Source organism: Haplochromis burtoni, unplaced genomic scaffold (assembly GCF_018398535.1).
Source record: "Haplochromis burtoni strain Fernald_Lab_line unplaced genomic scaffold, NCSU_Asbu1 Contig_620, whole genome shotgun sequence".
NCBI classification, from domain to species: Eukaryota; Metazoa; Chordata; class Actinopteri; order Cichliformes; family Cichlidae; genus Haplochromis; species Haplochromis burtoni.
The window spans coordinates 175,599-198,753 of record NW_024582981.1 but is presented as its reverse complement, the minus strand read 5'-3'; the positions used below and the strand labels follow the sequence as shown (position 1 = coordinate 198,753).

At 42.1% G+C, this 23,155-nt stretch overlaps 2 protein-coding genes across 5 annotated transcripts; both read left to right on the top strand.

The window, feature by feature from the left end:
- Positions 1-6,748: 6,748 nt before the first annotated feature.
- bop1 (BOP1 ribosomal biogenesis factor) lies at positions 6,749-15,066 on the top strand. Its single transcript, XM_005948814.3, has 16 exons — positions 6,749-6,911; positions 7,720-7,878; positions 8,002-8,079; positions 9,356-9,510; positions 9,590-9,707; positions 9,872-9,973; positions 10,053-10,265; positions 10,378-10,539; positions 10,630-10,710; positions 10,789-10,858; positions 11,535-11,667; positions 12,423-12,609; positions 12,704-12,995; positions 13,159-13,243; positions 14,554-14,661; positions 14,761-15,066. Exons 1-16 carry the CDS (start codon positions 6,846-6,848, stop codon positions 14,912-14,914), a joined length of 2,163 nt encoding a protein of 720 aa, XP_005948876.1. The 5' UTR covers positions 6,749-6,845; the 3' UTR covers positions 14,915-15,066.
- Positions 15,067-15,280: 214 nt separating this feature from the next.
- On the top strand, positions 15,281-21,377 carry wdyhv1 (WDYHV motif containing 1). Of its 4 annotated transcripts, none has more exons than XM_042214857.1 (6): positions 15,281-15,972; positions 18,636-18,735; positions 20,362-20,412; positions 20,526-20,647; positions 20,731-20,855; positions 20,944-21,377. In XM_042214857.1, the coding sequence occupies exons 1-6, from the start codon at positions 15,917-15,919 to the stop codon at positions 21,090-21,092; spliced, it is 603 nt and encodes a 200-aa protein (XP_042070791.1). In that variant the 5' UTR covers positions 15,281-15,916; the 3' UTR covers positions 21,093-21,377. The 4 variants fall into 4 exon arrangements, with proteins under 4 accessions (XP_042070791.1, XP_005948875.1, XP_005948874.1 ...); XM_005948813.3 differs by having other exon boundaries at positions 20,502-20,647; positions 20,731-20,832; XM_005948812.3 differs by having other exon boundaries at positions 20,502-20,647.
- Positions 21,378-23,155: the final 1,778 nt, after the last annotated feature.

Below are 23,155 nucleotides of genomic sequence, written 5' to 3'. Positions count from 1 at the left end.
ATATGTATATATCTGCGTCACACTCTGCGCCTGTGTAACTGAACCGGTTCATCTAAAGCGCTTTTCTACTGTATTTGAGCACTCAATATGCCTTAATAATGAATCAGTCATCAATATATTAGGACAGAGAATACGACTCCATCAGTGATTGATTAGCAGCTCAGATTCAAATCTCCAGTCTCAGTCTTTGTAGTTGAGAGACTGAGTGGACAGTCTGATTGTAATCTGATCAGGAAATGAGAACATTTCATGTGAAATAAAATCACACACACAGACACCCATTTTCATGTGCAGACTCATGTTATGGGATTTATTATATGAAAAGTGGAGCTGTACAAGAATTGAAGTACCCCAATGGAAGGATGCAGGATGACGGTCTCAGCGGATTTTCTTCCTGAGTGAAGACAGAGTGAAGTGAGGGCCTTAGCCTTTGATTTCAGCAACTGTTAACTAATGTAAACATAAAGAAAAGCTTCAGTGACTGTCAGCTCAGATTTATTGTGTTTTGGATGACTGTATATCCTGTTTTAAATGCTTTGACTTATTGACATATTAACACCTGGACACACACACAAACAGCTAAAAAGAAACATGGTCTGACTCCTACCTAAATATATAAAGAGTAACTGAAGGTTAAATGCAGCTAACATGTCCTGTTTTAAGCCAGGCACTCACACCTCCCCTCCACTGCATCTCAGCCACCATCGCTCTGGCAGTAAGGGCGCTAGAGCCAGAGTAGGGGAGAGGCAAGGTGGAACAACCTATTTTGTTTGGGGGGGGGGGAATATCTATACTTTTGTTGTTAAAATATTACCTCTCAACCAAGTACTGTATGGTTTTTATATTTTTAACAGTGTGTCACACAAACAGCAAATATTGTCCAAAAAAAAGGAAGAAATCTTTGGGGATGCTTTGATTCATTTTGGGGGTGCTGAAGAACATCCAGGTGCTAAAAACGCCACTTGCTGAGAACCAGTGTCACGGCCTTTAAAGTTCTGGCATTTATTTCGTGGAAAAATATAAACAAAAAACAACCCAATAATTTCTTACAACTTAAACATAAACAAAAGTTAACTTAATCTGATTTAACAAGTTCTAAAAGTGGTCAAAAATCCTTTTAAACCCTCTCGTTGTCCCATCTGACATTTGGCAACTAAAACATTTCCACTACACCCCTCCAGGTTTCTCTTAATCCCTTAACTATTGGAAGGGTCCAAAAGTTAACAAACTAATCACTTTTACAAACCCTTTCCAAAAGCAAAATTAATTACAAATTTACATAGCAAAACTAGGTAAGCATAGTCTTATTGTTATAACAAACACAACTTTTTAACAAATGTGTATTTTATTGCAGGGAATAGGTAAAGTTAAAGTTTAACAACAAACACCGAGCCTCACTTTTGATATTCGCAGACAACATGAAAGAACGGGGATTCAAACACTCTCATGCAGCCTTTTCTATTAAAATACCTCATATAGCACTCAATCTGGAACCTGAACACAGTGAAATATCTTCATTTTTAACATATTTATGGCTGTGATGAACCAGCATCTCTCTCATGTGTTTTAGTACCTGTGACATGACGGTCATGAGCCTGCACACAGACGTCGTGTTGAACAGATGGTGCTGTGGTGAGGTCAGAATAACTAAGAGCTCATTACACTCAAAACTGAGACTTTTTTGTCTGATTGTAAACACCCTTGAAAGTTACATGTTGCTACTAGGGGCGTCATAGTGGAGGCAAAAGTGATGCTGAGATAAAGACACCCAAGTAGCCAAAGGAAGGAGGCAGCCGCAAGTCTCTCTCTTAAGCATGTAACACAAGATGAGCTCATACAGTGGCAATTAAACGTTTTTAAACAGCAAGTAGCTTTTATTGGTGTGGTTTGCTTTAAGGTGGATTTAAAAATTTGCATTATTTTCTAAACAGAAAAGAGTTCCGTTTATTTCAATATATAACACAGAAAACCAAGACATAATTTTTTCAATAATCTTGGAGTGGCCAAAAAGACGTGACAGGCCGTGACATCACAGTCAACACAAGTCCATAAAGCCAAGTGAAACTGCACACTGGACAAGCACATTTCTCACCTACAGTCACGAGCAATTCACTGGATGAACTTTTGTTCTGCTACCCTCAGTCGTATCTGAATATCTGATTCATTGTAACACTGTAGCTTTGTTTTAAATGTCAAAAATGAGCAACCAGACAGGAAAACCAGAATTTGTGTGCACTCTGCCAAAAAGTACACTGGATGACCTTATTCAGGTTAGGGAAGTCTTCCAAAACACCCTGTCTGAAAATCAACTTTTAAAAGAGGATACAAAGTCAGCCAGGCAGCAAATCAAACGGCTGATGCCCCAAATTTCACTGATGCGTGCCAAGCTGGACCAATATGAGATCCAAGCTGGAGAACTCACCGATGAATCAGTGTCATGTAAAGTGGAAATGAGCAGTGCCACCAAAGAAAAAGGGGATCAGACTTGTCCAGGTCAGGAAAAGTCCAGAAACTTTGAAGTTGAGATGAACCATCTGAAAGAGCAGCTTCAGCAGAGGGACAGCAAAATCCTGATCCTGAAACAGGAGAAGGACAGTCTGTCTGCCGAGCTCGCACAGCTTCAGAAAGACAAGAAACCAGAGTTTGTGTGCACTCTGCCAAAAAGTGCACTGGACGACCTTATTCAGGTTAGGATAGCCTTCCCACAAACTGTGTCTGAAAATCAGCTTTTAAAAGAGGATTCATAGACAGCCAAAGAGCAAATCAAACAGCTGATGGCACAAATTTCACTGATGCGTGCTAAGCTGGACCAATATGAGATCCAACCTGGAGTAGAAAAAGAAGAACAGACTTGTTCAGGTCAGGAAAAGACCATCACCTTTGACCGTGAGATGAACTGTCTGAAAGAGCAGATTCGGCAAAGGGACAGTGAAATCCTGATCCTGAAACAGGAGACGGAAAGTCTGTCTGCTGAGCTCGCACAGCTTCAGAAACACAAGGCCTCTCTGAAAGAAACTATGTGGAATGAGAAAGCACACAGAGAGAATCTGGAGCAGGAGAAGACAGTCCGTGAGGAAAAAAATAAGAAAGTCCCGGAAGAGCAGAAAGTGGTGAAGGACACAAAAGAAATGCCGAAAAAACTGGATGAGCAGACAAAAGAATTTGCGGAGGCTAAGACAAAGACAGTAGAGACTCCAACCCCAGAATTGTCCTCATCAGAAGTCTGATACACGTCCTCGTGTATCAGAGCGCAGAGAAGAGCGGTTTCAAAACACCACCAACAGATGACCAAGTGGAAAAAGCACTCGAAAAACAGACAAACTATACTGAACTCGCAAACAAACAGTGCGAAGAAGCAAAAAAAGCGCTGAATGGGGGAAAGGTTGTGTGTCAACAGAGTGATAAAGTTGGTGGTTTCACAGGCCATAGAAAAAGTCTCCTCTAAATACAAGCTCTTCACAGAGCGCCTCACTCTTGACTGCATCAGCGATCGCCTGATTGAGAAAATCTGGCCTGAAATTGAGCTAAAACATTTGGATCTATCCCTAAAATGGCGGAAAAATCTAGACAAGGCCATTCTCAAGGATCTTTGCAAGACACACAACTGCAAGGAAACATATTTGATTTTTAATCTGAGGGAACAACTTGATAATATTACCGTCCAACCTTCACCAAAAAGCTGTTGTCGTTACCAAGAAGAGTCCTCAGTGTCTCTAAAAACAGGGAAGAGTACAAGGAAGTGGTGAAAAATGTCACTAAACATCTGGTAATGCATGCCATGAGCCAAGAAAATGAAGCGACAACATGGCATCCAGGAACATCAGATTTTATTATAATTTTGTCCATAAACTACAAAATGTCCTTAGAGAACATTGAACAACTCAGCCTGACAGTATACAATGAACTCCATGACAGGTGGGATTCTCCAGTACTCTTAATGAAGTCAAGCAACCCAGTGGTTGACGAAGCAATCGTCAAAACCTTCAAAAACCATGCCATGTGATTATGTGACAAAACTCTTAAATTGGCTTAAAATATTCATTTAAATTGGGCATCTAAATTTAATTTTAAAACAAGAGTGGTTAAAAATAACCCCTCTTCTTCTCCCAACTTCCTTCCCTCATCACCAACTGGCTGAGGCAGATGGCCACCCCATCCCAGAGCCTGGTTCTGCTGGCTCTCTTTTAAAAGTGAGTTTTTCCTTCCCGCTGCCACCAAAGTGCTTGCTCTAGGGGGTTGGTGTTTTTGTGCATTATTGTATGGTCTTAACCTTACAATATAAAGCATGAGGGAAATGTTATTGGAGTTTGGTGCTGTTACTTAACTCAAAATGTCCAATTACATTTTGAGTTAAGAAACAGCACCAAACCACAAAATAAAATAAAATAAAAAAGATCAAATAAAAAATGAATTTGTTAGCTGGTTACATTTGTTTAAATATTCTATTTCTGTGTTCCAGATCCCCAGAATTTTCTGTCTGCCAGTGTGTCATGCAGTTTTCAAGATTAAAGACCTTGGCAAAGAAAAGAAAAGTTCCCCACTCCAGCTCTTGGAAATGCACATAGCCTTCATCAGTGGTGGTCCTGGCCTGTTTGGCGCCCTGGGTGAACACTCCCTCTGGCGTTCTTGTCAATTTTCTTGATATTTATTTATAATCCCCTCTGTTAATCCTTGATATTTATAATTGAGTGATCTGTATATATTAGTGCTATTTCTTAAATGTTTAAAATCTGTAACCTAATGTATTGTTTGGAGTTTAGTCTGTTACTGGTACTATTTTTACAATTTCTTCTTGGAACAACTGTAACCAACATAATTTCCTTAGGGATTAATAAAGTATTCTGATTATGATTGTTTCAGGATGCCCTGCCATTATCCAATTACACATCTGCTTACCTGTATCATTTGCTCGTTTCTCCTCCTCTTCTTTTCTATTTTTTCTAAACTGAGGACCTGATGGCTTTGAACTTTCTTGTCCATCTTCCATTGGTTTTAATTTTGCACTCCAGTATGAACACCCATCCCCCAACCCGAGGATCACCACAACATAACCTAATAGACCTAGACCTTAGTTCACAGATTCACTTTGTCTAAGGTTTATTTCTGGGATTTCACACAACCCAGGATTCAAATCATGAATACATAATGGGCTAGGATTGATATGGAATGCCAGGACTGCCATAATAAATTAATTAAATACACCATTAAATAATTAATTAAATGTGCCAATATCTAATTAAAATTGGAAAGAATTAATTTTTTACAGTGCAAATACAGTTTGATGACTTTAAATCATCAAACTGTAAATTTAGAAAAACGATCGGTGCCTGTGCCATCCCCAAAATGCGCTGGCATGATGTTGGGGCAGCAACCTGGTTTCATTTAGATTTGTTTAGATTGTGTTCACCCTCAGACTGACACATCTGAATTAAAACTGATAAACAGAATTTAAAAGGAGGGAGCCATGGACACAGCAGCAGATCAGTCCTTGTAGGAACAGGACATAAGTTTAAGTAAGAGGGGGGATAATCTGATTGTGATCATTTTTGATCTGACTCAGTGGTGCTGGCTTCTCTCCCGGACACATCTTCCCTTTACATGCGGGTCACTGATGTAGAATAGAATAGAATAGAATAGAATAGAACTTTATTAATCTTTATGGGAAGGTCAATTTATTGTTCATTCTTGAGGATGTGGTTTCTGTGTCTGTTCTTCCCATCCTCACATACAGCTCAACTTTAAAAGCAGTGCAGCTGCATGGTTGCAGATGTTTGTTCCCTATTGTGATGGCTGCAGTTACAGCCACAGATATTGGGTAATATCTGCCAAACATCACAGTGCTGCAATAGAGACTTATACATAACACTACACTAACATTTTGCTTTTCTTTAAACATAGGATTCAATTTACAGGATAGTAAAGAATTGTTTTGGTTTAGAATTTATTTATTTATACAATCACGTGATCCTGTATTCTAAAATAAATGCACATATTTTACTTTACACTGTTATGTGTATGATTTAGCCTTTATTTGTTTTCTGAGTTACCTGGGTGGCAGTTCTTCTAGTCCCTTGGTTGATGAGCTAAGAGGTGGAAAAGGAGCGGAGCAAGCCTATATGGAGACTTGCAAACTGGGTGATATGAGGAAAATTACTCATATTTTCCTCATATCGCCCAGTCCTAATTTCTAGCACACACTACAACAGGCAATAGAGTATAGTATACAGAAACATCTGTGCTGAGGAATGGCCTGGATGTCCCAAGGTCAAAATGGGAGATGCCAGCTAAGGTGGTCGAGAATGACTGAGCTAAGATCCTGTGGGACTTCCAGATACAGACGGACAAAGTGGTGGTGGCTAACCAGCGGGACGTAGTCATACAAGCTAACCCTCCCGATTTTTCCGGGAGAATCCCGAATTTCAGTGCCCGTCCGGAAAATCTCCCGGTGTCACCATTCTACCGAATTTCTCCCGATTTTCCACCCGGACAACAAAATTGAAAAACCATATCCCAGATTGGCCCAGCTAATTCCAGCTTCCAACTACTACTACTACTGCAGCAACTTAGTTTTAATATTACCCTTATTACTCTTTCTGGGTCGCAAAATGAACTATTAAGATATTTTCAGGCCAGAATGTAGCTGCGTAAACTTCAAATATCTGAGCCGGGGAGAACAGCAAACTCCCCGGCAGAGGTCGTGTCACTGTAACTATGACTTTCTGCCAGAAGCTCGAGGCGTCACCAGCAGGCCCCGCCCTCGAGCTGTGACACGTGACCTCTAACCTTCGGTTTCACGTGGTTGAATCGAGGAGGATAGAAACGCGTGGAGCGACCGGAGAGGAGCGATGAAGAAAGCAGGGGGCAAAACAGCGTTGAAGAGGAGTAAAGAAGGGGATGAGGAGCAGAACCAGGTGAGCCACACACACAGGAGGAAAGTGATGAAGATCTGGTAGCATGCTAGTAACGAGCTAGCATGCTAACACGGGGCAGGCTGCTGTTTAGCCCTCAGAGCAGACACAGAGCCATGAGACCGGACCGGGGCGTTGCTGCTTCTATAATAAACACAGAACTATCCTCTGTGCACATGTGTGATGTCAGTCTCGGGTTAGGGCTCCGTTATAATATCGGAGTTTTAAAAGGAAGACCTCCTCAACTCAGATTTTAACTCGCATTGTCGGAGCAACCTCACCGACCCAGAGCTAACGATCCAACATGGAAGCAGTGACGTAAATGGCAGTAAAACTGTGACGGAACGAGTCAAAGGAGCTTGCAAAGAAAAGCGTCTGGACTTCAAATAGAACTGAAGAAGCTTCTCGGATGAGAGGTGAAACGTCTTCAAGCAACTTAAAGAAGTCCAGACGCTTTTCTTTGCAAGCTCCTTTGACTACGATCACCTGGATGACTGAGAACCTTCACAGACATACTGTGACGGAACGAGCACTGCAGCAGGTAGTGTGTCAGAGTACATGTGTACGGTTAGGGTTGCACAGAGTGACGTCAATCCTGAGTATAAGTTTATCCTGATTTGACATGTTTTGCTTTTAGTTGCTGGTTATTGTTTGATTTAAGTGTGTGTGATCACTCACTCGCACATGCTATTAGCTTGTGCGAATTATTCGTAGGTTTTATTTTTCTGCTCTTTAATTACACTCTTCTTGGAAATCTCAGCAAAAAACTGATGGTTTTTTTAATTGAGTAATTCTGGGTTTTCCTTCTCAGATCTTCAACTTTAACAGGAAACCTGCTGATGAAGATAAGGATGATGATTTATCAGATAGCGAGGACAGTGTCTACTCAGGACTGGAGGATTCTGGGAGTGACTCTGAGGAGGAAGAGGGATCTGATGAGGAAGAGGGATCTGATGATGATGACGACAAGGTAAAGTGTAAGCAGATAAGAGGGGTTTTAACTCTGTGTTGGTCTGACTGCTGATTGGTTGCTGTTAAAAGTGTCCTCAGTGTTCTGCTGCAGAACATCACCTGAACTTTGTTCCATCTGTAGATGAAGGAAAAAAAAGAGGGAGAAGTGAGTGAAGAAAAGAAGAAAGATGAGTATGAACACGATTCTTCAGATGAAGAGGTGATCTAAACTTATTCATTTGTGTGCTTGTCATTACTTTTCTTATGCTTGTGCCTGGTGTGCTGGTATGCAATTTTAGCCACATGTACACTAATAAAAAGCTGGGAGATTTTTGCTCCTGGTGAAGCTCAGAGTTCTCTGTTTCACCCGATGTTGACCTTTATTAGCCTGAAAAAGCTGTGATGAGAATCAACATCCAAAGTCATGGTCTTCAGTCAGAAAAGGGTGGAGTACCCACTGTGGGTACTGCAGTTTGTGTGTGTGGCTAGGTCTGTGTCTCTGGCTCACTGAGCCTTGGTCCCTCTGGGACATTGTTTTTTGGGAGGGGGGCGGGCAGGCATTCCACTCCCTGTTGTTTCACGTTGGTCATTGGAGGGGGGCTCTCTGTTGCACGGTGGGGGCTCCCCCAGGTGTCGTGCCATTCTCAAGGGGTCTGGGAGTAAGGGCCCACCCATAGCTTGTGCTGGGTGGCCATCCACCCGCTGCCTCTGGCCCCTGTCACACCTACCCTTGACTGTGGGAGCTCTGTCCATAGTTCCTTGGTTGGAGTACGGTTGTCATCGGAATGTGTGGCCTTGGGTCTTCAGCGGCTTTCTTCTGTCTTTTACCAACCTGGCCTTGACCCAACATAATATCCATAAAAATAATACTATTAATACTAAAAGAAAAAAGATTAACAAGAGAGCCTTCAGAGAATCCAGTACTGTTTTTGTGAAAACAAATGTATTTGGTACAACAACGCATTCGGATCATGCCTGCCAGACAGGATCGGTGTTTTACCAAAACAAAAAAAATTATGTCCTTCCTGCACATTAAACACTGCTTTATTCAATAGCTCTAACATTAGCAATATCCTGTCTCAGAGTGATGCTGAAAAACTAGTTCATGCATTTATTATTTCTAGGTTGGACTACTGTAATTCATTATTATCAGGATGTCCTAAAAACTCCCTGAAAAGCCTTCAATCGTTCCAAAATGCTACAGTAAGAAAACTTACAGGACTAAAAAGAGAGAGTATATTTCTCCCGTACTGGCTTCTCCTCTTTGGCTCCTGTTAAATCCATAATCAAATTTAACATAATCAACATTTGCCTTGTGATATATGTGAGCATAACTAAGACAAATCCTTGTCAGCGTTCCTGTTAAAGTGGCTACAATACAACATGTTTTGTACAGGATACATGTTTCTTTACACATGTTCTGATTGGTGCATTTTCTTCTTTTATGTTCCCCTCTCCATCCTGTGGTGGTTTCTCATGCTCACATTGTTCTTCAGGATATCAGGAACACAGTGGGGAACATTCCTATGGAGTGGTACAAAGATTTCCCTCACATTGGGTACAATCTGGATGGGAAAAAAATCTACAAGCCAATAAGGAACAAGGATGAGCTTGATGACTTCTTGGATAAGATGGAGAACCCGGAGTACTGGTGAGCAGTTAGCATGATGCTAACTTCTTCATAGGTTTGATAGGGAATGCTGATGAAGCTAACAGGTTGCTGTCTGCAGGAGAACGGTGCATGACAAGCAGACAGGAAGTGACATCGTGCTGTCCGATGATCAGGTGGAGCTGGTGAACCGTCTGCAGAGAGGACAGTTTGGAGATGTCAACTTCAATGAGTATGAGGTATGCTCTCACAGAGTGACACTGGGGTTCTGTTCACTAGCCTCGCATTTACCTGCTTGATCCACCCTTTAGTAACCACATGTCCCAGACCAGCTAGAAGAAGTGAGTGTGGCTTAAAAATGTAGAACACGCTGGCTACCTGTCTCTTTACCCCTCTTCCGCAGCCAATGGTAGAATTCTTCAGCAGCGACGTGATGATTCATCCCGTCACCAACAGACCTGCAGACAAACGCAGCTTTATCCCCTCGCTCACAGAGAAGGAGAAGGTAATGCACCCGACTCACTTGGCTTACCTGGCTGTTCTCAGCTGTCTGTAACTCACCTGTGTGACTTGCCTGTCTGCAGGTGTCCAAACTGGTCCATGCCATAAAAATGGGTTGGATCAAACCCAGGCGGGTAGAGGATGATGGCAGGGGGCGGTATTACAACTTGTGGGCCAGCGAAGACTCTTCCATTCTGGCCAGACATAAGATGCACCTGCCCGCCCCCAAAATCCCTTTACCTGGTCACCATGAGTCCTACAACCCACCGCCCGAGTATCTGTTTACTGACGAGGAGGTTTGTCAATGCGTTGCCTCACCTGGTTTCTGTTCAGAGGATAGATGCATTCAAAGACACATTTTTCTTCCCCCCCGGTCTGTCTGTCCTCACTTGCTTCACCTGTCTGCAGCGAGCACTGTGGGAGCAACAGGATCCAGCAGACAGAAAGTTGCCGTTTGTTCCAAGGAAGTACTCGAGCCTCCGTCAGGTTCCAGCATTTTCTCAATTCATCCACGAGAGGTTTGAGCGCTGCCTGGACCTTTATCTGTGCCCACGACAGAGGAAGATGAGGGTAACCTTTCTCAGTCTGTCCTACTACCTAAAGCTGGAGCTGCCCTTTTAGGCATGCAGTTTAAATAATTTCCTGTTTGTCTGCATGTAGGTGAATGTGAATCCAGAGGATCTGATTCCCCAACTTCCCAAACCAAAGGACCTTCAGCCATTTCCCACCACACGGTCGCTGGTACAGCACACACACCTGAACACATTCACACAAACAAAGTGGTGAACACTTTCTCACATCTTTTATCTGTGTGTTCAGGTCTATCGAGGTCACAGCGGTCTGGTTCGCTCTATCAGTGTGTCTCCATCGGGACAGTGGCTTGCCTCAGGTAACCTCAGCTTGTCCCACTCACACATCAATAGAAACTGTTGACATCGTGACTGAGTGGTGTAAAGCTCACAGTGAGAGTCAAGTGTTTGATCCCAGGCAGGGTTGTTGACCGACCAGTCTACACACCTGCACCACAGAGTGTGTAAACGATGCAGGCAGCTTCATTGATTGAGTCTCAAGATGAGCATTCTGTTGTTACTGTTTTAAAACCAGACATGATGACAGTTCCACACAGAGACTTCAGCCTGATAATCTCAAATTGTGTCTGTGCACAAAGCAGCTTTATTCTGTGTGGTCTTATCCGTTTACACTTTCCTTGGTGTATTTATTGGAAAGGCGGAGTCCAGTCGTCTTTGAATTAGTATCAGGAAATAAGTATTTGATTCAGGAGTCTGTGTTTTGTAAAGACCGACTGTACTGCCACAGAGTATCCATGATAATGCTTTCCACGACTCTGTCTTTGAAATTCTTCCTAAAAACAACCTGCTTTATTTATTTATTTATTTTTAAACTCCATATTCATTTTTATCTTCTTTTCTTTGAGTTTTCTGTGTTGTGGTCAGAGCACTTACTGAAAACCCAGTTTGAAGGTGATGTTTAAATAAAACATGCATCCTTTGGATGAGTTCATTGAGTGTGGGCGGGACTGTAATCTCTCTCCTCCCTGTTCACAGGAAGTGATGATGGCTCTGTCAGATTCTGGGAGGTCTGTTCGTCTCGTTGTATGAAGACGGTCCAGGTGGGCGGAGCTGTGAAGAGCGTTGCCTGGAACCCAAATCCGTCTGTCTGTTTGCTGGCTGTTGCCCTGTGAGCACCTCTCTGTCTCTCTCTCTCTTTCTCCGTCTGCCTGTGACATTCAGTTTTATTTGTATAGCACAACATCACAACAGCATTTGCTTCATGGTGCTGTGCATTCTAAGGTAAAGATCCTACAGCAGCAGTGGGGGCAACTCCAGGTCCTGCAGGTTTTAGATATTACCCTGGGTCAGCACACCTGAATCACATGATTACGGTAGTTCGTTCTCAAGCCTCTGGAGAATTTAGCCATTTGAATCAACTGTGTTGGATCAAGGACTCATCTAAAACCTGCAGGACACTGGCCTTCGAGGCCTGGAGTTGCCCACCCCTGTCCTACAGTAATACAAAGAATATCCCATCAATCACATAACCCCTGGAGCGAGATGGGGATAAATATGTCATATGACGAAGAGAGCATGTATTAATAATTTAATTCAGTGATTTCTAATGTTGTTTTTTTGTTGTTGTGGACATCCAACTTTATGAGCACGATTGTAACGTAACTAAGGAAGGATTCAGGGTCACCTGATCCAGACCTAACTATATGCTTTATCAAGAAGAAAACTTTTAAGCCTAATGTTAAAAGTAGAGTGTTTCTCTCTCCTGAATCCAAACTGGGAGCTGGTTCCACAGAGGGAGATCTGAAAGCTTAAGGCTCTGCCTCCCATTATACTTTTAAATACTCTAGAAACAAGCAGGATTTTAAACTCTTCCCTCCTCTCCCACTGATGTGATCCTGTCCCTCTGTTTCTCTCTGGTTTCAGGGACTCTGTGGTCTTGATCCTGTCTCCCTCTCTGGCAGATAAACAGGTCATCTTGTCGTCAGAACGACTCCTCAGCGCCCAGCAGGAGGGGGAGGAGCCAGCAGAAGGAAATGGGTCTGTTGTCTGGAGCGAGGCTGAGGGGGAAGAGCTAAACCAGGGGCTCCGCCTCAAAATCCAACACCCCAAAGTGAGAAAACCACCTGATTGGTTTATTTATTCATTTGTTTTTAAACCCCCCCACTCTGATCTTCATTGGGCCTAATCGCTGTTGATCTCTGCAGGCTGTTCACCAGGTGGTGTGGCATGCTAAAGGAGACTACCTAGCATCAGTGATGCCAGATAACACAAGCCACCTGCAGGTGTATATCCACCAGCTGAGCCGGAGGCGGAGTCAGAACCCCTTCAGCAGGAACAAAGGCCTGGTCCAGTGCGTATCCTTCCACCCAATCAGGCCCTATTTCTTTGTGGCCACACAGCGCTCGATCCGCATCTACAACCTCGTCAAACAAGAAATGACTAAAAAACTCCAAACCAACTCCAAGTGGATCTCCAGCATGGCTGTCCATCCAGGAGGTAACCACACCCCAGTCCCCCACACACAAGTCTTAAAGGCTCCAATAAACCCGCCGCAATGGTCGTTTCGCTCACCGCAGTCGCTTTGTCCTAAAGTCATCTGTATTTATACGAGCAGTATTCTCTTCACAGCTGTCCCACCTGTCTGTTCGTGTGTCTGCAGGTGATCATGTGATCTGTGGGAGTTATGACTGTAAGCTGAGCTGGTTTGACCTCGATCTGTCAACTAAACCCTACAAGATGCTCCGGTACGTACCTGCCAGTCACTCTGATCATCTGAGTTTAACCCTTTTAGACATGAGCTGTAAACATTACCGCTTTGTTAATTGTTACAATGGAAGCAATGTCTTGCTCAGCTACAGGTGACCTTGAGTGCTCCTGTCTTCGTTCAGACCTGATCTCCAGAATGGGGGTCAGGGTTTCTTCAAATGGTGGCTGTACTTAGTAACTCTCAAGGTTACAAATATTGCAGGTTTATGCAGTCCCCTACAGAAGGTGGTGTTGTTAGAGTGATTATCTAACACAGCTTGACTAGACTTTGTCAGAAGTTATAAATTAAGTAGATTCACAGACAGCTGCATCAATGCTGAGTAAAGGGAAAGCACAGGTGGGTTAAGAGTTAACAAGTGAATATTTTTAAGATTAATTACAGATTTGGAGGTTTACTGCTCTTTACACACCTAAATTTAACAAGTGTTTTGTGAGTTTGAGTTGTCCTGGGTAATTGCCATCACTGTTTATGCTCTCTTTATATTAGACACTATACAGCTGGTATGAAAGTGGAATTCAGTGCATGAATCTAAAATAATTCATATCTGCTACATTTGATGTGCCTAACTCTGACAATGAAACCACAACCACTGCGCAACAGTCACACAAGCTGTGACTGTTATGAAAATCACAATGTCACATGTATAGACCTAAGCACTCAGCTGGCAGATGATACTACAGTTTTCCTCAAAAGGTCAGAACAAATCCCTCTTGTCATCAATAAAATCCACATATTTTCTGAAGTGTCTGGTTTACATTTAAACCCTAAGAAAAGTGTGAATTACTCTCTATTCAGAACTGCCATGTAGTTTATTTGTATGGTATCCCGGTTTTAAAATGATTATAGCTCTTTATTTTATTTTATAATGCTCCCTCTTGTGTTCAGCTTGTATTTTTCACATTTTATACATTGCTGCCAACAGAATTTTGCATAGCCAGAGCTGATTTGTACATAAAGCAGCATTGTTTAAATTGACAAAAAAAAAAGATCTGCAGTGCCTTCAAAGCGCAGCAGGTGCAGCAGTTCAGGAAATGAGATTTCAGTCAGACGTGCAAGGTGAGGAGTTTAAATCCTGCTGAGCAAACAAAGACCTTACCTGAGTCTCACCTCAAACAAATCAGAGCTGTGATTGGTTCAGAGTGGTCTCAAAGCATGTGTACTCAATCATGACGCTGACATTGGTGTGTAATCATTGATTGTAGAATACTACATATTGATCAGATGTTTTCTTTTGTTTGTTTGTTTTTAATCATTTATCATGTGGTATGGGTCACCTTCTCTCTGCAGACACCATAAGAAAGCAGTGAGGGGTGTGGCCTATCACAGACTGTACCCGCTGTTTGCCTCGGCGTCTGATGATGGCTCAGTGATAGTCTGTCACGGGACTGTTTACAAGTAATACACACACACACACACACACACACACACACACACACACATACTTATTTTTCCTCCTCTCAGTTACACTCTAACCCCTCCTTGCTACCTCCACAGTGACCTTTTGCAGAATCCACTCATCGTCCCAGTGAAAGTCCTCAGAGGTCATGTGATGACTCATGATCTTGGTGTTCTGGATGTGACCTTTCACCCCACGCAACCCTGGGTCTTCTCCTCTGGCGCTGATGCTACTATCTGCCTCTTCACATAGCAACATGCTTAGCAACCACAGATGCCGTTTTTCTAATGTTTTTACTTTCAGACACAATGTCTTAACATGTGACACCATGAGTCCTTGCCTCACTGGTCTCCTTGCTGTGATGTCAGTTCCTTTTTGAATAAACTGAACTGTTTTTGAGTGTATGTGTGTGTGCTGTCAGTCTGGTGAAAGGAGCTGATATTGATCAGCAGTGTGACATCCCTTTCCTGTCTAGGGCCATTAAAGATGAATAAAAACATGCATAATTGGCTATTTGTGGGTGATCGATCAGGTTTAAGATGTTAAGTTCAGATATCATGACAGCGATATTTACAGAGTTAGCTGAGGAGCCTGGACCCCCTGTGAACTCCGCCCATCTCACCACAGTTATTCTAGTTTTAGATTTGCTTGTTAGCTTGTTTTGAATTAGTTTCTGGAGTGATGATCCAGATCTGTCTGGGTTTTATTTATATTTCAGTGAGAAATTTTCACTCATGTAGTTTTTAGTTCACCGTATAATCAATATGATATGAACAGATTTGTTCAGTTCAGTTTGATGAAGTATTTGATCTAAGATCTAATTAAAACTTGAGAAATTTGCAGTGCAGATGTTTACAAAAATTAAAATTTCTAAGAGATTTAATGAAAAACAAGTCTTTTCTGATGATTTATGGTGCTGAGCAGAAGGAGTTAAGCTGAGTGAATGGGGACTGTATACTAAAGTAGTTATTCTCTGAAAATCTAAGCTAGCTAACAGGTTCAGAGGTCAGTTTGTTTCTCTCATAGTGTTTTGCTGTAAACGGTGTCCTCCTTTCATGAAGGATGCAGCGTCTCTAATGTAGGAGGTAACTAAGGGAGCACTGAAGCTAATTTCTTGTGGCGGCAGCAAAGTGAAATTAGCAGTTAGACCCCAGTCTTACTGTTACTTTGTCGATGCTTTTAATTTGAAAGTCCCCTTAGCGGATTTGGCGTCAGCCCGTTTCCCTTGGAGCTCTTTCAGTGTAACACCCGATCATGAATCGGAGACTCGTTCCGACGCGCGAGGACTGCGTGTACACGAGCTGCTACTGGTGAGTCCCGACATACCTGCAACAGGTGACGTGCAGGCTCTGTGTCAGAACATTACTTGGCTCCTGAGAATTGTAAACACACGTCTGGTCAAAGCAGCTGCAACTACAATGATTGGCTAGTTCAGATTTCCGTTTAATTTTTAGCGCAGTTTCTTTAAATTTGTCAGTGAGAGAATAAAAATCACAAGAACATTTAAAGGAATAATAATCCTCCTTTAAACAGTGTTAATATCAGGTTATCAACAAACATACAACCGAACTGTATCGAGGCTTCGAAAAAATGTGAAACCCATGTCCACAGTGACATCTGCTGGTCAGTTTGAGTATCGCCCCATCTTGTTTAAAGGCCCTTTCATTTATTTTTTATTTTTTTACAGGTCAGTGATCAAACCTTTATCAATATGATTGTTTCCTGCAGTAAATTGCTATGGTAACATACAAATCCACACATTCATTATCAATTTACATTAAGAATGAATACAACAATCATACTAACAACTTTCTTCTTATATGTGTATCTGTTGCTGTGTGTTAGTTGCAGAGCTATTGCCGCTCTTGCTTCAGTTTGTTTATATCAGCGCTCCTGATCACGTGGCGTGTGCTGCGCTCACTGCTAACTAGAGTGAAGGACCCAAAATATGAACATTTGCATCCTCGAAAGAGTGACCTTTGTCCTCTTAGATGCCGAGTCTTGTCCCGTGGAGATGGCTCTTCTGTGTTGTGCCATGCGTTTATGAAGTGGCTGTTTGGTCTCTCCAATGTAGAGGTCTGGGCATTCCTCGCTACACTGTACAGCATACACATTGTTAAGTTTGTGTTTAGGAGTTTTGTCTTTGGGATGAACTAGTTTTTGTTTGAGTGTGTTGCTGGGTCTGAAGTAAACTGGGATGTCGTGCTTGGAGAAGACTCTCTGGAGTTTTTCTGATACACCGGCTACGTAGGGAATGACAATGTTGTTGCATTTTTCTTTCTTATCCTCCTTAGCTGGTGCCTGATCTTCTTTTCTGTGCATCTTTGCAGACTTGATGAAAGCCCAATTAGAATAACCGCTTGTTTTAATAGCTTCATTAACATGTGTGTGTTCCTTCTTTTTCCCTTCAGGCTTAGAGGGAACATTTTCTCCCCGGTGGTGTAGGGTCCTGATTACTCCAAGTTTGTGTTCCAAAGGGTGATGGGAGTCAAAGAGGAGGTACTGGTCCGTGTGTGGGGGCTTCCGGTAAACTTCAATGTTGAGGTTTCCATTCTCTCCAATGCGCACGACACAGTCCAGGAAAGGCAAACAGTTATCCTTTGTGTCTTCCCTGGTGGACTTGATGTTTGTATCCACAGTGTTTATGTAAGCAGTGAACGATTCCACTTCTTGTGTTTTGATTTTGACCCAGGTGTCGTCTATATATCGGTACCAGTGGCTGGGTACTCTTCCTTTGAAAGAGCCAAGAGCCTTTCTTTCCACTTCCTCCATGTAAAGGTTGGCTACAATGGGTGACACCGGGGAGGTCATGGCACAGCCATGTTTTTGCCTGTAGAAACCCTCATTGTATTTAAAATATGTTGTGGTAAGGCAGAAGTCTAACAGTGTGCAAATCTGATCGGGGGTGAAGTTGGTCCTGTCCTCCAAGGAGCTGTCTTCTTGTAGTCGTTTTCTGACAGTCTCCACGGCCTCCGTGGTGGGTATGCAAGTGAAGAGAGAGACTACATCAAAGGACACCATGGTTTCATCTGGATCCAGGGTAAGTTTCTGGACCTTGTCGGTGAAGTCAGTGGAGTTCTTGATGTGATATGGGGTGTTCCCCACCAGAGGTGCTAAAATGGTAGCTAGGTGTTTTGAAATGTTGTAAGTAGCTGAGTTTATGCCGCTAACAATGGGTCTGAGTGGGACAGCTTCTTTGTGGATCTTAGGAAGTCCATAAATGCAGGGTATGGCATCCCCTGGGTTTAGGCGATGATATAAAGGGCAGTCAATGATTTTGTCCTTTTCAAGGTCTTGAAGGCAAGCTATAACTTTCTTTTTGTGGCTGCTTGTGGGGTCTCGCTTTAAGGCTTCGTAGGTATTTTTGTCACTGAGGAGAGTAGTGATCTTTGTGTGGTAATCTGTAGTGTTTAGGACCACGGTGCACCTTCCCTTATCAGCTGGTAATATGGTGATGTTGTGGTCTTTGCTCGGGGAAGCGACGGCCTTCTTTTCTTGTATTGTGAGGTTAGACGGAGGGACTTTGGCACTGGAGAGGGTGGCTGAGACTTTCATCTTGATTTGCTCTGCTTCTGTCTGTGATAATTTATTAATCCGTATGGCGGTTTCTGTGGCTGTGATGAGGTCCACTGTGGGCAACTGTTGAGGAGAAATGGCAAAATGGAGTCCTTTGGCTAGCACTTTCTTTTCAGGTTCAGTGAGATTCCGGTCTGAAAAGTTCTTCATCCCTTTTTCCTGACTGTCCTCAGGTGTGTGTTTTTCTCTGTGTTGTGTAGGTTCTGACTGAGGAGTGAATGTTTTTGATAGCAATGTGTGGAATTGGAATTGGAGTTAAAGACTTGGTGAAACATTTTCTATTAGCCATCAATAAAAACGATCAGATGGATCAGCAGGACACACTAATCCTTCAGAACTTTCAGGAAGCCCTACAGGCTGACTGTCTGTTGCCCTTCTGTCTGTTCTTGTTCTGCAGTGAAGAAAATGTCTGGAAACTCTGTGACTATGTCAGAAAACAGAGAACCGCACCGCTGGAACATCTGTTTGTGATCTTCATCTCCAATGAGACGAGAACGGTGAGAACCAAATGCCAGTATAATGTCAGATTTAAAATGAAGATGATGGATTTTGTAATTGTATCATCAGATCTGCTGCTCTATGTCAATTAACTCACCACCGTCTGGTGGTGAGTTGGAGCATGTGGTGGGGAAACATTTTATTACAGCGATTGGAACATGCTTGTAGGTATTAAACATAATGCGCAGCAGTGGTTTGAATCATATCTATGTAATAGATTCCAATTTGTTTATGTACATGGACAGTCCTGTCCACAGACGTCGCCAAGATTAATTATGGAGTTCCACGGGGTTATGTGATAGGAGCATTAAAAGGCATAGCACATATTTTCTCTGCTATGCAGATCACACCTAACTTTATCTCCCCATGAAGCCAGATAAAACAGACCAATTAGTTAAACTGCAGGAATGTCTTAAAGACCTGGATGACCTCTAACTTTTCAGCTTCTGAATTTAGATAAAACTGAGCTCATTGTACTTGCCCTAATAATAGAAATATGGTATCTAACAATATGCTTACTCTGGTTGGCATTACCTTGGTCTCCAACACTGTGAGGAATCTTGGAGTCATTTTTGACCAGGATATATCCTTCAGCATGCATATTAAACCAATACGTAGGACTGCTGTCTTGCACTTCAAGAAGTGGCTAAACTAGCTGCTAAATGTCATGATCTAGAGTCCAGATTGACGCAACAGCATACGGGTACACAGAATTCCTGAGGGGTCTGGAAGAAATGACAGCATAGGATTCGTGACAAAATTTTTTTGCTCATTGCTGAAGATTGCCAAGAATGTAAACACACACAGTGAAAGGGCCCATTATTGTTTGCTTCCTGGAGTACCAGTTTAAAAAGCACATAATATGGCAGGCATAGAAACAAAAAGTAACATATGAAGGTCTTAAGTTAATCACGACTATACCAAAGAAATACAGAAAAAGAGGAAACCGGTCTGAGAGGTTATGAAGAAACTATTATTGTATATACTTTACAATATAAAGTGCCTTCAGGCAAATGTTGTTGGGATTTGTCACTATATAAATGAAACTGAATGAAATGCGTCTCCTTCAAAGAGTTGCTGGGCTCTCTCTTAGAGATAGAGTTTGATTATTCATGAGGGACTCAGAATACAGCCAACTGCTCCTCCATGAGCCAGTTTGAGGTAGTCCGGGCATCCTGCAAGGATGCCTCCTGGATAACTCCCAGGTGAGTTATTCTGCGCATGAAATGCTAGGAGGAGGCAAATTACATTTCAGAGCTGGGTTAGAAACATCTCAGCGTCCCCCTGGATAAGCTAAAGGAGGTGGCTTGGGTGAGGGCTTCTCTGTTCAGACTGCCGCACCATGACCCGAATGCGGATAAGTGGCAGAAAATGGATTAAAGGATGGTTCTGTGAAACACCTGTCATGCTCTTTTAGACATCTGTCATTTAAGTTTTACATATATAGCACCAAATCGCAAAAACAAAAGGTGCCTCCAAACAAAAGGTGCTTTATATTCTTGGGTAAAGACCCTACAATAACACATGAACTTAAAAACTAAAAACATCCACTTGGTTTTTTAGGTTTTTTGAAACATCTCAGGTGAGGTTCTAAAGCTGATGTTCTGTATTTGTTCTCCTTTGAGGTTCCTCTGTGGAAGCAGAAGTCTGGACACGGAGACCTGCCGGTTATCTGGGTTTGTGATGTCACTGTTAATACTGTGAGAGCACAGACATAAACACAAATGATGTCAAAATGACATTAAAGATAACATCGTTGTTTCAGGACTACCATGTGATCCTGCTGCAGGCAGATCAATCGGACTCTCTAGTGTATGATCTGGATTCAACGCTCTCGTTTCCCTGCAGCCTGAAGCTTTACGCTGCCCAAGCCTTACGCTCAGAGAGTGACATCAGACCAGAATACCACAGGTAAGACACAGCTGAGCATCATGACAGGAAACTACACACACCTGAGTGACATCATAGTTACAATTTCCCCTTCTCTCTGCCAGGAAGTTTCGTGTGGTTCCTGCTGACAGCTTCCTGTTGAACTTCGCATCTGATCGATCTCACATGAGGAACTCTGATGGATCGTGGAAGATGCCTCCCCCTACGTACGCCCCTATATGCACTGCAGGTTACATGACTTCCCAGTTATTAGCGTGTGTAATCGCGTGTACCATGTAGTTATGATGTCATCATACTGGGCTGCGTTTTCCCCTCAGAGTGCCAGATGAACCTAGATGGTTTCATCAACATGGACCCTGCCATCTGCTGGGGTGTGGTCTTCAGCCTTAACCACTTCCTGCAGAGATACATTGGAAGCACCTCATCAGCCTCATCCTCTTCTTCATCAGCAGCAAGATCGTCGTAGTTGTGGTTTTGAGGGGTTTTTTTCGATTGTGGGCTCCAGATGTTTGAAGTGGAATGAAGAGTCCTCCTGCCAGCTGCTGTCCCACATGACCATGTGAAACGAAATTGGTTCTTGTAACTGTTCACCGTTGTCCCACCCCCTTATAAAATGCAAGATATTTTGATAGTTGTTCAGCCAAAAACCATCGATGTACATATGAACATATTGATCATTTGATGACTTATTGGTGAACTTGTTGATCAGAAGAGTGCTTTCACCCCGATCAATAAAACTCTCCATAATGTCTTTGAGCATCTTCAATTCACTGTTAGAATTTAAAAATAAGGAAACAGTAGTAGGTTTCTGTTTGTTTGGGGTACAGTTGGTATGTTTAACATAATTGTCAGTTTCCAGAAATAACATCAGAGGTTTTTGACATCTGCTGCGCCGTTGTCGGGTAGACTAGTGCAGGATTTAGGGACAGCGTTGATGTAGTTCATCACTTGGGCCGCTACAACGAAAATCAGAAGTCAAGGTTGGTTATCATTCGGTTTTCAACAAGATCAGCTTGCGACCAGATCTGGAGAAAAGCTAAAAACTACACCTTCCTGAAGAAAAATACCTACAAATTTTTTACTCTAGAATCCAAATAATAAAGATGAACGTTCTCCCAAGATTGCTTTACATGTTTCAATCAGTCCCACTTTCTATACCTCAAAGTAAATTTAAAATATGGGATAAGATGATGTCAAGGTTTATATGGGATGGGAAGAAGCCCAGAACAAGGTTAACAACATTTCAACTCCTGAAGTGTAAGGGAGGGATGGCTTTGCCTAACCTAAGGGAATACTTTTACGCAGCCCAATTTAGACCTCTTGTTTGTTGGTGTAGACCAGAATATGAGGCACAGTGGAAGGAAACTGAGAAAGAAATTGAGGGAAACAAAATTCAAATTTTTATCTCTGACAAACAATTAATGACCTCTTACAAAAGTAGAATGAATCAAATTGTGAAATTTACATTAGACATATGGCACACAGTAATAGAAAAACATCAGTTAAAAGAACAATTATTTTTGCTGAGATGGTTTAGACATGATAAAAAATTTAAGCCGGGACAATTGGACCAAACATTCAAACAGTGGGAGTTAAAAGGGATTACAGCAGTTTTTACTCTAATGAAAAATGGAACACTAATGAGTTTCCAACAACTAAAAAATAAATACAAATTGGAAAATAGAGATTTTTTTTTAGATATCTGCAAGTAAGGGACTATTGTGTAAAGCAAATAAAGACTGAATGGCTTGAAAAACCATTGGGTGTTATTGGACTAGTAAATAATTGCTATGAACATAAACAATTCAAAGCAATTTCCACCTTCTATAGATCTTTAGAAGAAGATAGACAGGACACAACCTTTTACCTTAAAAAGAAATGGGAAGCTGAACTTGCCGTAACTATAACAGAGAAGGAATGGGTCAGTATGTGTGAAATACAACACAGCACAATGAATTCGCCGTTGTGGAGGGAATTTTGCTGGAAAAATTTGACGCGTTTTTTCATTACATCCAAAATAAAAAGTAAACAGATCTCAAGTCCACAGAGATGTTGGAGACTGTGTGGAGAAACAGAAGCAGATCATTCACATGTATCCTGGAAGTGCATAAAAATTAAAAAGTATTTGGAAGACCTTAAAATGACCATAGATAATAATCTGGGTTATGCACTCCTAAACACCTGTCAAGTGATGTACCTTGGAAACATAAAGGAACAGATACAAAAGGAGGACTTATATCTGGTAAAAATAATTCTAGCCAGAACTAAAAAAGCAATCAGAAAGAAGTGGTTACACCCAGACCCTCCTACTCAACAAGATTGGATTAGGATTGTAGAGGGTATCTCAGAGATGGAAAAAAATCACATTCAATATTAGACTGATGGGATGTAAAGATAGACAATGGAGGAAGTGGAAAGCATTCCGAAGTGGCACCAAAAACACAACATAAAAAGAAATTTGGTGGAAAAAGAAATGTAAACTCCAGACTGCATATATGTTCGTTTGTTTGTAATTTTCTTTACTGTATC